Source organism: Odontesthes bonariensis, chromosome 3, assembly GCF_027942865.1.
Source record: "Odontesthes bonariensis isolate fOdoBon6 chromosome 3, fOdoBon6.hap1, whole genome shotgun sequence".
Classification (NCBI taxonomy): Eukaryota; Metazoa; Chordata; class Actinopteri; order Atheriniformes; family Atherinopsidae; genus Odontesthes; species Odontesthes bonariensis.
The window spans coordinates 20,644,975-20,657,587 of record NC_134508.1 but is presented as its reverse complement, the minus strand read 5'-3'; the positions used below and the strand labels follow the sequence as shown (position 1 = coordinate 20,657,587).

The 12,613-nt window shown below is 40.8% G+C and overlaps 2 protein-coding genes across 2 annotated transcripts in view; both read right to left on the bottom strand.

Annotated features, from left to right (window-relative positions):
- The window catches only part of LOC142377794 (zinc finger protein 385A-like), a 33,296-nt gene extending 30,475 nt beyond the window's left edge, over positions 1 to 2,821 (bottom strand). The window contains exon 1 of the mRNA XM_075462112.1: positions 2,346 to 2,821. Coding sequence (XP_075318227.1) covers positions 2,346 to 2,442 — 97 coding nt within the window. The 5' untranslated portion in view covers positions 2,443 to 2,821. The remainder of the gene's footprint in view (positions 1 to 2,345) is intronic.
- Positions 2,822 to 11,302: 8,481 nt separating this feature from the next.
- Positions 11,303 to 12,301, bottom strand: LOC142377793 (neurogenic differentiation factor 4-like). Its single transcript, XM_075462111.1, has one exon. It carries the CDS (start codon positions 12,299 to 12,301, stop codon positions 11,303 to 11,305), a length of 999 nt encoding a protein of 332 aa, XP_075318226.1.
- Positions 12,302 to 12,613: the final 312 nt, after the last annotated feature.

Sequence of the window (12,613 nt, the reverse complement as noted above, 5' to 3'; positions counted from 1 at the left end):
AAGCCCCTCACTCAACTTTTCTCACTGTTATTTTCAATCCTGCATGAACTGGTATATTCCGATGAGGTGATAAACATATTGATTTCAATCAAAAGTTGTTTCTTTTGGTTTAAGTAGCTTTCTTCTCTGTGTTGTCTGGATTGACATAGTTGTTTAGAGCGACCACAAATGAAGCAAAGTTTCACATAGACTAATTTAAACTGAGTTTGTTTTTTGTCACAACTTGCTTGTGGGTTACTCAGGCACAGAGTTTGACAACAGAAACTGAGGATGACTGGACCAGGCACGTCACCAGACACTTTTTACCGGGGCACCTGCCCCTGTAAACATGCGTTGTGCCCCTGTAAAAAAATCCTAAATACATCCTTCACGACTGATATGTGCCAAGGAAGAATAACATAGGCCCGATTTTCACTATTTTAGCCACGTAACTTCCTTCAGCCAATGCTGCATAGGCCTACCAAAGAGTGAAGTGAAGAGGTTGTATTCGCAGGCGTTGGGTATGTCTATGCACGTTCAGCGAATGGACCGTGTGTGACGCGTAGCGCGCGATTTGGAAGGCAAGATCCTGCGGCCCGCACATCATATTTATCAGTGGATAGTAGCCCACACATTGTGCCAATCGAAGTCTAGTAGGCTGTGTGAACCACTAAACACTGATGGATTACCGTCATCGTGGTCATGGACATAAGGAAATTCTCAGCAACAAGAAAGCAACAAGGAAAACTGAGCATGAAGTGGAGGGAGGTGAGAGACTTGTTTTCTGTTGTGTCGACGCCTACCTATAGGCCACTGTCATTTCTTACACCAAATAAACAGTGTCTGGTTCCATGGCACATGAAAAACGAGAAACAATATCCTATTCTGCCTTTTATAGCCTATTTACTAAACTATCTTAGGCATTATAAGTGGGTAAAGGTAGGCTAGTTTAAAAGGCTACTCAATCAGGGGAATAACTTATCAGACCATATCAGGTACTCTTAATTTAATTTTTATTTTGCAATGTTCCCTCTTGTAGAAGGATTTATTGACTGCGCTACAGTAAGATTAAAACATGTTCAGTTCCTGGACTGAAATATTGTTCATTATTTTGTATCTGTTGAAAATTGTAATTTTATTTAGTAATATTGCTTCTTGTAAAAGGCTTACTTGATTATGTTTGATGTGCTACAGAAGGAGGAATTGAAAAGCTAAATGGCTGAACTCAAAAGTGTTTTTATCTGCTTAGATAGCCTGTCGCTCTGTTAAACCTGTTGAGGTTCGTGCACATTTGAATAAATGTTCTTATACTTCCAGTACAGGCTAATTTTCTGTATACAGTAAGGCAGTGTTGGTGGTGGTGTTCTGGGGGGCCTGGGCCCCTGTACAGCTGTATGCCCAGCAACGTCTCTGGACTGGACTACACATAAACACACACACACACACGTGCACACAAACTTGTTTCTCTACCTTTATCTAGCTTCTTTACCCTAACCCTAAATGCCTAACTCCAACCCAAACAAAAACCTAGCTATGTGCTAATTTAAACTTTAACTATAACGGCAGGTTTTGACCCTCAAAATTCAACAGTAAACGTAACTGCATATCAGCAATACACATTATAATGTCTGCCACTGAAGACCTTAATTTGATTAAAAATGTTCTTTGGAAGTTTATTTTTGAGCTTGGAAACAAAAGTCACACATCTGAATATGTTGGTGAAACTTTGAGAGTCTAGAAGCTTGCTGTGATCTGAATATACAACTGAACCAGTTGACTGCTTTGTCTTGCCATGCGAGCGATACCCGCACACCCACTCACAGTTCTCCTTAATGATTGACATTTCACATTACATATCTTCCTCAGGCAAAATCCAGTGCTTGAATTTTATTGACTTTTCATTTCCAGCACCTGAGGCTTTCTGCATTTGCAACTGTTCTATACTGCTCCAAAGCTGATAAAGGAACAGTTTAAATGTCAGGAAATATACAGAAAATGCCTTTTCCTATTTAAGTCAAAGCTCACTCTCTTTTTATCTCCCCTATGTCCCCCTCCCATCTTCTATCATCCCTCTCCGGCATCATACCCATGATTTATGTGATAGGTTGGGGTCAGACCAGGTCTGAGTGCAGACTTTTGTGACACTGAGTGGTGATGTTTGCAGGAGACTGCCCTAACTTTCATGAAAGTGGGAAAACTTAAAAGCTTTGTGTTCTCCATCACTTGCTTTTTGTTTCAGCTCAGAACATTGCAATCATGAGAGTATCCCAGCTTATTTAACTTCTCAGTTTTTTGAGGTGATCAAAGGACAGTTATTCAGAGTTGTGAATGGATATCAATGGTCGGTTGGCCAGTTATGATCTTACCTGAGCCCCACATTGGTTGTCTCTGTTCTTCACAATGCTCAAAGCAATCCAGATCCTTTATCCAATAAAGCCCAGAGGTCTGTGTGTCATCCAGCATAAAGTGACATATATATATATAAATATATATGTCCTCTTTGAGCAAAAAAAAAGTGATTTCACGTAATTGTAGAGAGATAAATCAAGTAGCACTCAGCGACATGAGCGCAGAGATCCCACCAGTCAGCTGGAGAGAGGAGAGGGAAACGTTCATTGCAGGCAGCAACATGCCCACTGTGTAGCTGCATCAAACACCAAGCATCTGCATGTTCATCTTCCTCACCTTCCTCTTTCTTCTTTTATCCTCCTCCTTTCAGATTGCTTGTAGTCCTTCTCTGGATGTGAGTGTATTTTCTCTGTGTTTTCCCTTCATGCCGTCACCTCCGTCGTAGGATTGAAGGAAACAAGTGCACAAGATTCCAGAGGCTAATTCTGCTTCTTAGGACGGGGGAACCTAATATGTGAAGACAACTGTGGAAGGGGGGGAGATACACGCTGAGAGAGAGAGAGAATGTGAGGGGAAGGAGGGGCAGGACAGAGAGGGAAGACCCAGCAATGGATGGCAGATCAGAGAAAATAAGGACTGGAGAGTGTGTTGTGAAGAAGCAGGAGGATAGCAAGTCACTGAAACTTCAAAGGAAATGTTGACATGGTGAGGCAAAGGGAAATAATGACTGATGGGTGAAACAGATGGCTTAGTGGCAGAAATGTTTCTGTATGTTTGTTTGATTTAGAATTTAGTTTGCACACAAATGGCTCTGCCAAACATTTTTTCATATCAGATATGTCACATTTTGTGCCATGAGTGTGACTTGACATTTCTACTGATATTGTTGTAGCCTGATCAGCCACATCAGTTGCACCTGCTTAGTCTTAAAACTGCAAAATATAATAAATACAGTTATCATGCTTTTGCTTAATATAGACAGCACATTTTCCTGGTTCGAATCCCGGCTGGGGCTTTTCTGTGTGGAGTTTGCATGTTTTCCCCGTGTATGCACCGGTTCTCTTCGGGTACTCCAGCTTTCTCCCACCATCCGAAAACCTGCACGTTAGGTTAAATGGTGTCTCTAAATTGTCCCCGGGAGTGAGTGTGAATATGCATGGTTGTGTGTCTTGTTTGTCTCTGTGTGGCCCTGTGATGGACCGGTGACCTGTCCAGGGTGTACTCTGCCTCTTGCCCTATGACAGCTGGGGTAGGTTCTGCCCAACGCCCCCCCCCCCCCCCCCGCAACCCTGAATTGGATTAAGCGGGTACAGAAAATAGATGGATGTGTAGATATCTCCACCTGATATTAGCCACCTGGATTTTTTTCCACTTCAAGTGGTAAATTCAATAGTACATGGCTGTCTTCTTTAAAATGCAGGTTCACTTCATATCCTCCATAACACTCCAACCCCCTCAGTAACTCAATATGTCGTTCAATTTGTCATCCAGGGAAACATCCAAACTGCAGTGCTGGGATAGCTGAAATTGAATGTGGATGGCACGGACATGAACACAGTCACAAAAAATATTGCAAACATGATACAAGGGGACTTCTATGTTCAAGCATTCCTTCTTGCTGCAAGTCAAGGTGTAAATTAAGATCAGGTATCCTAAATGTGCTTGCAAGGGTCATTTTAAAGAGGTGAGTATTGAGTGGAGAAGTGGAGGCAAGGGCTAAGGTAAGATTGACGCATGGTGCAATGTCGAGTAAATGTCAGTCTAATTCTGATATGCTAAATGGCCTGAGCTCTACTCTGCCTTGTGCTAGTCACATGCAAAGCAGGAAATACATTTGTGGTTAAGTGCAGTCTTACCAAAATGTAAACACTTTATAAGACATGCGGAGTGTGAAGTGCTCTTGAGTAGATGAGACAGGCCGTTTAAAAACCATGTGTTTAAAGCAAGCAGTAAAAGCACTAATAGTTATGTCTGTCAGACTTGGCAGGATGTGTTCATATAAATTCATACCCCTCTTTGATTTCAGACAGACCCCTTCACTTGAATTTCATTTGCATAATGTCGACACAAAAACAGACACACTAACACCGTCTGGCAACACGCCATTTAGAGGTTAGGTTAAGGGACAGAGAGGAAGGACAGCAAACTGGAGCAGTAAGCACATTTCATCAGAGGATACAGTTACACACTTGCATGCACACACACACACACACACACACACACACACACACACACACACACACACACACATTTGTGTTTCCATCACTTCAGAGGACATTACATTGACTTCTATTATTTTCCTGATGAAATACCATCATCAGCATTTTCATAACCCTAGCCTTTAACCAAGTTCATGATGTGACAGTGTAAACATATTTATGTCCTCACAGCCAGACTAGCACATATATACCACCCTGCTCTCCGGAAATCATTCTTTCTCTCTAAATCATAAATGTTTTACAAGAACACTCACCATAACATCCTGCAGAGTTATGCAGGACACTGCATTCCACAGACTCTCTGATCTATAAATGGCTCATCAATGTTTATGTCGCTTCCTTTCCCCTTGATATGCGAAGCAGGTTGGATGACATAACAACGTCTTCAAACTAAACTCCAGCTGACCACAAAGATGCATCTATATTTTTCCAGCTCTGTGTCTGCCTAATTTTATGTGTTTGTGTGCGTGTACGTTGGCATCTATCTTTTATGTTTCACATATCTTTAAACTAAAAGATGGTACGATAACAACTGGGGATCATTAATTAACCTGAGTATGGAGATCCACTGTCCAAAAATTGCTGTCATTCACTAAAAATGTCAAACAAAAGTTCTTCTCTGTGAAATTCCTCAAAAAAAGGACGTTTTCCAGGATTTATATAGAAAAGTGCTGTTATGTCAGCTTTTTTGGAAATGGATGTTTAGTTTTTTAGTCCCATAACTTGGCTTTTATAATGTTACTTTTTTTTAAGTTTTTGTTTATAAAAACTAAAAAAAAAAAGAAAAATCCACATTTACATTCACTCAGGTATATGTTTGTAACTCTTTACACTGTTTTGAATAACTGTGATCAAAGACATTTTTCAGATTTTAACACGAGCCCCTCGAGTACCCAGAGAACTCAACTAAAGAAGTCAGCATGTGGTGTAACTAAATATCTCTGGCAGCCGGTTATTAGTCCTGCTTATCAGTTCGGAGGAATTTTGAACCAGTCACCCAAAAAGAACAGGTTTAACTCTGTGGTGTTGGTGGTTTCCCTCACACGTACTGTTTGCTTCAGTTCTTTCAGCAACATTTCTATTGGATTAATGTCAGAACTTTGACTTTGTCATCCAGAAACATTAACTTCACTCCTGTCTAACTGATCTTTGGTAGGACAACTTGGATGCTTAATATAGTCTTGCTTTATATCCTGCTTACTCTTGAGATCACAGACAGATGTCCTGATATTCCATCCATCCATTATCTATACCGCTGAATCCGTCGGTCGGGTCGCGGGGGGCCTGAAGCCTATCCCAGCGGTCAATGGGCGAGAGGCGGGGTACACCCTGGACAGGCTGCCAATCCATCACAGGGCCACATAGAGACAAACGAGACAAACAACCACACACTCACACTCACTCCTAAGGACAATTTAGAGATGCCAATTAACCTAACATGCATGATTTTTTGGACAGTGGGAGGAAGCCGGAGTACCCGGAGAGAACCCACGTATACACGGGGAGAACATGCAAACTCCACACAGAAAGGCCCCAGCTGGGTGTTGAACCTGGAACCTTCTTGCTGTGAGGCGACGGTGCTAACCACCACACCTGTCCGGATATTAATCTGTATAATTTCTGGTATAAATCAAAACTCATTGGCCCATCAATGACAAGTCGTCCTGGCCCAGAAGTGGTGAACTATAGATAAGGTTCTTATGGTGAAATTCGATGTTTTCATTTCAATGTAAACCACAGGCCATGAGTGCTCTAGCAAACTTCCTACAGACTAGCTTTCTCCTTGCAGCCCTACCTTGCACTTTATTTTTGTTTTGTGTCAGCACTGTCATATTTTTCAGAAAATGTAATTGCTTTGTTTGTCCACAGTGAAAAGTACTAGTGTTGCATTATCGCCTCTAAAATCATCACATGGCAATATTTTACTTTGTCTATCGTTCTGTGTAGGTTGGTGTTCATGTGACACGATGATGAACACCATTTACATTTTTATAGCAACCCTCATCAAGTACTTTTAATGCCTAAGGAATTGACTAGTGACAACAAGTCAACAACATGTGACAGCTTTTTTAAGGCAAATATGTCATTTTGGACCATGAAATTGTTCTCACTTTACAATTTTTAAATGTTTATTGTTAAACTAATACACAAAATGGCAAAGTGACAAATATGTGTCTGGTAATCAATGGCTGAACCAGAAAGATTTCACAGGGGTGGCCAGGCAGAGACCATTAATCTCAGAGGCTAGGGTTGGCACAGAGAGTGAATTTTTCATTATCTTTTTTCTGCATAGCACATAGCAGTAGCAGTAGTATCACACCTATTTAAATATGCGAGCATGATTGCCTTTATGGAGTTGGCCTATGAGGGACCTTACTATTGACTGTAAGCAGTGACCAGAGTATTTTCCAGGCTTGAGACCGTGATGGCCAAGGCCAGCTAGCCACCCCTTGTCTCCACCCTTGAGGGTATTTACCAAATATCTAAAAGTCCCACTTTAAATCAACAGAAAACTTTGATCAATTCATTTCCTATACACACTTAATCCATTTCAGGGCCCATCCACTGGACGAAAGGTGGGGTACACCCTTAGTGGGCCACCAGTCCATCACAGGGCCAACACAGGCACGAAGTAGACAAACAACCATGCACACTCACACTCACTCCTAAGAGTCTCAACAGAAAACATTTTGTCAAGATTATAGTTTTGTGTACTTTTAAGTCTTAAACATAAGCAAAATTTCAAAGATCAAAAGGACTTTGAATACGTTATATGAACTATATATTCACTAATTCACTAATTCAATATTCTGAGTATTGAAAAGTATGCTCATCATTTATGTGTAAGTCATTCAAGTAGACTACCGTTAGTATTTCAATGCTGAAATAGAATTTGTTATGTACACGAGTTATTCTTCCACCTATGGCTTTGGCCACCAGATGCTTTTTTATCTCGCTTCCTATTTTCCAACAGAAAATTGTAACTGAGATACATTGTTGTATCTAATATAGTTGTTAATACAAGTATGAAGCGCTGATGAGGCCTATGACCAAAGCATTTGATTCATTTATACATGCAGACAGACAGTAAGAATTCAACACTTCATTACGCACCAGATTAAGTTGTGTGTCTAATTTTATAACATCCACTTATAAGGGATCATTCAAACACATTATTTGTCTCTTTAACTATCAAAGAATGATTGCACATTATCAAAGTACAGTTTAGCAATTAACAACAAAAATAGTACTTTTTCCTCAAACTGTGGCAGTTTCATTGTTTTTCCTGCAGTGTTTTTCTCTTCTGTCTTTCCACCCCACTATGCCTGCCCTCCTGGAGAGTATTTCCTGATTTTGTTCTTTCTTTCTTCCACCTCAAGGATAAAAGCACCAACCACATCCCTCCTCCCTATTACCCCTTGCTCTTCAGTGCTTCCTTTGAAGATTTAATCAGTCAGATTTCCTTGATTAATCCCTTTTCATGTGCTTTCACGGTAAATAATTACACATATGATCACTTGCTGGATAAAGAGAGCAGCATGCAGATTTTTGAAAGAGCTGAGTCCCGGGGTGTCTTCATTTGCCTGATTATTCTGATCCAAACACACTCCATCAACCAGTTTACATGGAAATAGGTTAATTCTATTCCAACTCCCCACTCACTCTGCTGGCAAGCCATTTTTAACAGATAAGTTCTCACCAAATGTCTGCTTTGTTCAGTCTCTATCTCTAAAGCAATCATCCAGGAGATACAGTATAAAACACATTGCTAATGTATATTTAATTTGTATACTAACAAAGACTGAGATGTTTCCCAACAGAGAAGTTTAAGAGATGACTGAATCTTTACTGAATGATCTTGGCAGTGCTTCTAACATAGAATGTTCAGGCTTCAGTCCGACGTCATTGCTTTGGTAAATTGTCTACTGTTGACACCTAGTGGTCAAATGCTCATCGTTCATGTAGTTCTTGATGTTATCTAAAATGAAAACTAACCACTAGGTGGCGATGTAATTCTTCCTTCCTTTTATGGATTTACTTCTGACAAATGCATCTCTTCACAGCCAATATGTGGCTGTTAGAAAGCGGATTTTCATGGGAGTCTTATGATTATCAGATGCATTTATTGCTGTATCAGATACTGTGCTGTTGCAGCATACTGCTGTGGAGCAGCAGAGATGAAGAGTTGCTGCACTGACAACCCTCTCCCTCAGGATTAGTGAATAAATGCAACCATTCAGACACTGAGCTCTGATCAGCAGCTTAATACGGTTTTATCCCAAATAACACAATCACCATGCAGACATGTTGTGGCCAGCTCTTAACAGACACCTACTCTTCATACACAGTACTGTGTAAAAGTCTTTCTTCATATACAGTATTTGCAGAAAAACAGGAAATGAATGCAACGATTTGTTGAACTAAGCTCACCTGCTGCACATAGTGATCAAGGCTTTGTTCACACTAGCATTTCCTTTCAGTTACATTATACACCCTTTTTTACCTTGTTTAAAGAAACATGGTTTTGTTCAGGAAACCACAGACAGATTAAGAAAATATTAAAAAATGAAAGATTTGTGAAAGAAACCAATTCAATGTTGTGTGTTTGTCCAGGAATAAGGTGTCACTCAGAATATCATTCTGACTCAGAGGGGTCAAGGGTCAAAAAGGCTTAGAATGAATTCAGCTCTTTCTTTGTGTTGCCTCTTTTTCAAAAGGCAAATATTTTCTTTCTCAAAGTCTCTGGTCTATCAAATGTCTGTCATTTATCATGTGTATAAGGAGCACCATCCACGTTCAGAGCCAAATGTCCTGTCTATGAGAGTCTGTGTCCAATGAGTGGAGAGATGTCCTTCTTTTATTATTCATCCCGGCCCTTCAATGTAAGACCCTGGCTTTCCTGGTTAGTAGTGCAAATGCATCACAAACGCACGCACGCACGCACGCACGCACACACACCCTCGCACACACACACACACATACACACACAGGCTTATACTAATCCTTGTGAAAACAAAGCGATATATTTCTCCCAACACGGATCAAGCGTGGGATGTTCATCAGCATGTTTATCAGGATTATGAAAATGTTATCCATAATGTAACCTCTAACATCATACTTACAATTCTCTGTTCTAAATGGAGAGATGTGGTGAGCACTGTGCAGAAATATGCCAGGATGATGGCCAGAAAATTTGATGATGCAACTGGTGACCATTCCCACCAGTGAGCCCTGACCCAGTGCGGCCTTGTGACCCCTTTAACTGACCTCTCAGTGGGTGGCCTTTACACTGACCAGTAAGGACAATGAATCAACAGAAGTGGCTGCTCTCAGATCAGATCAATGTTAGTTGTATTACCCTATTCCTTGATTTCTCAATCTATGATTTTATACTTGCCATATATTTTTAGACTCAGACACATACAGTAAAAGGAAAAAGTCCAGCTTCTACAACCCTGTAACTTTCTTGAGGTGTTAGACATGTATATAGCCATGCACTCACACTGTCTGCCTGTGTGAGTATAGAAAGCGTTGATTGTATTTTTGAGAGTATTTGTATGTCAGGACCAGATTATGCTGACCCAGTGTAAGTGAAGAGGAATATCTGCACAGGCTGGCAGCCACGTTAATCAGAAATCTTTATCTTACAATCCAGACTCACGCATCCGGCCTTCATTAAAAGACAGCCCTGGGATTAGTGGAACTAAACCAGAGAGAGCTGCAGAGAAAAATGAAAAACAAAGTAGCGAGTAAATGGGACATGCTGCTGGCAGCACTCCATCCTACCTATCTATCTATCTATCTATCTATCTATCTATCTATCTATCTATCTATCTATCTAAAGTTATTCCATCTAATAAAATATCAGTAAAAAGGAGCCTCTTTAAGTAAAAGTAAGCACAGAATACACTGGTTTGATGAATATTTTGTTTTTTAATAACATCCTTTCACCAAAAGAAATAAAATTCAAAAAGACTACAATGAAACAACACATTGTATTCAATGCATAATGTTCACTATTTCAACCTGAGAATTATATATTTACTTCTTTATCCTAAATTCTCCACTTAATTCTTTGTTTGTTTTTTCTTTCTTTTTCAATGAATCAAAACACACTCCCTTTTTTTTCAATGCCCACAGAAGATCAACTACATCATGCTCACAAGTCTACCTTGGAATGTGTTTTGAGTGCAAAACATCAAATATAATGTGACAAAGGACACTGGACACAAAAGAAGGATAAGGGGATTAACTACGCAAACAAAGAGAAGCATTGACAAGAAATATATGCAAATGAAAAAACAGACATCTTAGAACAAACTCCATATACACTGTATTAAATTAAAGAATAAATAAAAATACTTAATGTAGAACATTTGATGTTACTGGTGCTAAATTAGAAGTGCTTTTTCTTAAAGTACCAGGGCAACTGGTTAAAATGGCTAAAGCAACATTTCATATTTGGACCTGCAAGGTCCTTGAATCATTTGGTCAGATTTGAAGATAATGTGTTGGTTTCAAGTCAAATATTTGCTATTACATACTCTAACAATGGTGAGCAGTGCTAATCTATTGTGCAAATGCACCACACATGTAAAAGGAAAAAAAAGACAAAAGAAAGCTATAGTTCCACTACTAGCAGTCTGTCTACTGAGAGAGATCCTTCACCACACAAGAGTGTCAGGGTTCATGAGGAATCACAAACTGGACCTGGTTGGTCAAGTTGAACTGATGGTTGTGGCTCCTGATCCTTCTTAGTCCCTGTAGACGGAGGTTATCTGTCGTGGGGGCATGTGTGGTGGATGGTAGGAGTCATATGGCCCTTCTGAGCGTACATCATAGTTATTCTGAGTTTGATAGACAACCTGGTCCACAGGGGGTGGGGTGTAGTGATGCGGAGGTGGATAATGTGGTGAAGTCTCCTGTTTGGGCACCAAGTTACTGCTGATGCTCAGAGGTGGTGTAGGGGGGCCGTCATATGGAGGTGTTCCAACACCACCAGCATTGTACTCATGTGGTGAGTGATTCTCATACTGTCTTCCTTTCATGGCCCTCAGGTGAAGCATGTGAGCTGAGTCAAAAGTGCCATATGGGGGACTTGGCAAACCTGGAGAGGTGTAGCTCACGATGCCACTGAGAGGGTTTGGTGGCGGACGGATTCCATGTCTGTCTTCAGGCCTCATCCCAGCAGCAGGAGATGGTCCCAGCTGTAAGCAGCCAGCAACCAGGTTGGTTGTAGGTTGTGAGAGGCCCTTACACAGCGTCTCCATGAACGCCCTGCTCTCTGTGGAAAGCCCCCCCTCTAATGCCTCAGACAGAGCACAGATGTAGTTGCGGGCTAGCCGTAGCGTCTCAATCTTAGAGAGTTTCTGTGTTTTAGAATGACAGGGCATGATGGTGCGCAGGTTCTCAAGTGCATCGTTGAGGCCGTGCATTCGTGAGCGCTCCCTGGCATTAGCTTTTACACGTCTTGCACGGAAGCGCTCAACCCGGGCCTTGGTCATTCGCTTTTTCTTAGGCCCTCGTCGCTTGGACTCATTTTCATCCTCCTGTCCTTCCTCTCCATCCTCCTCGTCTTCCTCTGCATCCTCACTTCCCAACTCTCTTGCCTGTTGGCTAACTCCACCTGCTTTGTAGCGGTGCAATGTAACAGAAGGGTTTCCTTCGGGTGAGCTCATGTCTTCATCCATCCACTGCAGAGGGCTGACAACCTCCTCTCCTTCTGATTGCCTCACATATGGCTTAATCATCATAATACTCTGCAAAACAAGACAACACTTTTATTACACAGGTTTTCAAATGATCCTTTTCGTTTTGTGTTATAGTTCACAAAAACTGCTTCCATGATGTACTTTCTGAGCTTCTATCAGTGGTGGCTCACCTTTATATTTAATTCTGTCTTTATTGTCTTACATAATCTGTGCAGTAGGATAATTATGAATAATATAGCTCAGTGTCACATTGTGGTGTTCATAGCTCAGTCTTTATGAGGAGCAGTTGCTTGTATTTTAGTCTTTTTAATTATTTTCAACATCTGATTTTTGCAAGATTTGGTTATGGCAGTG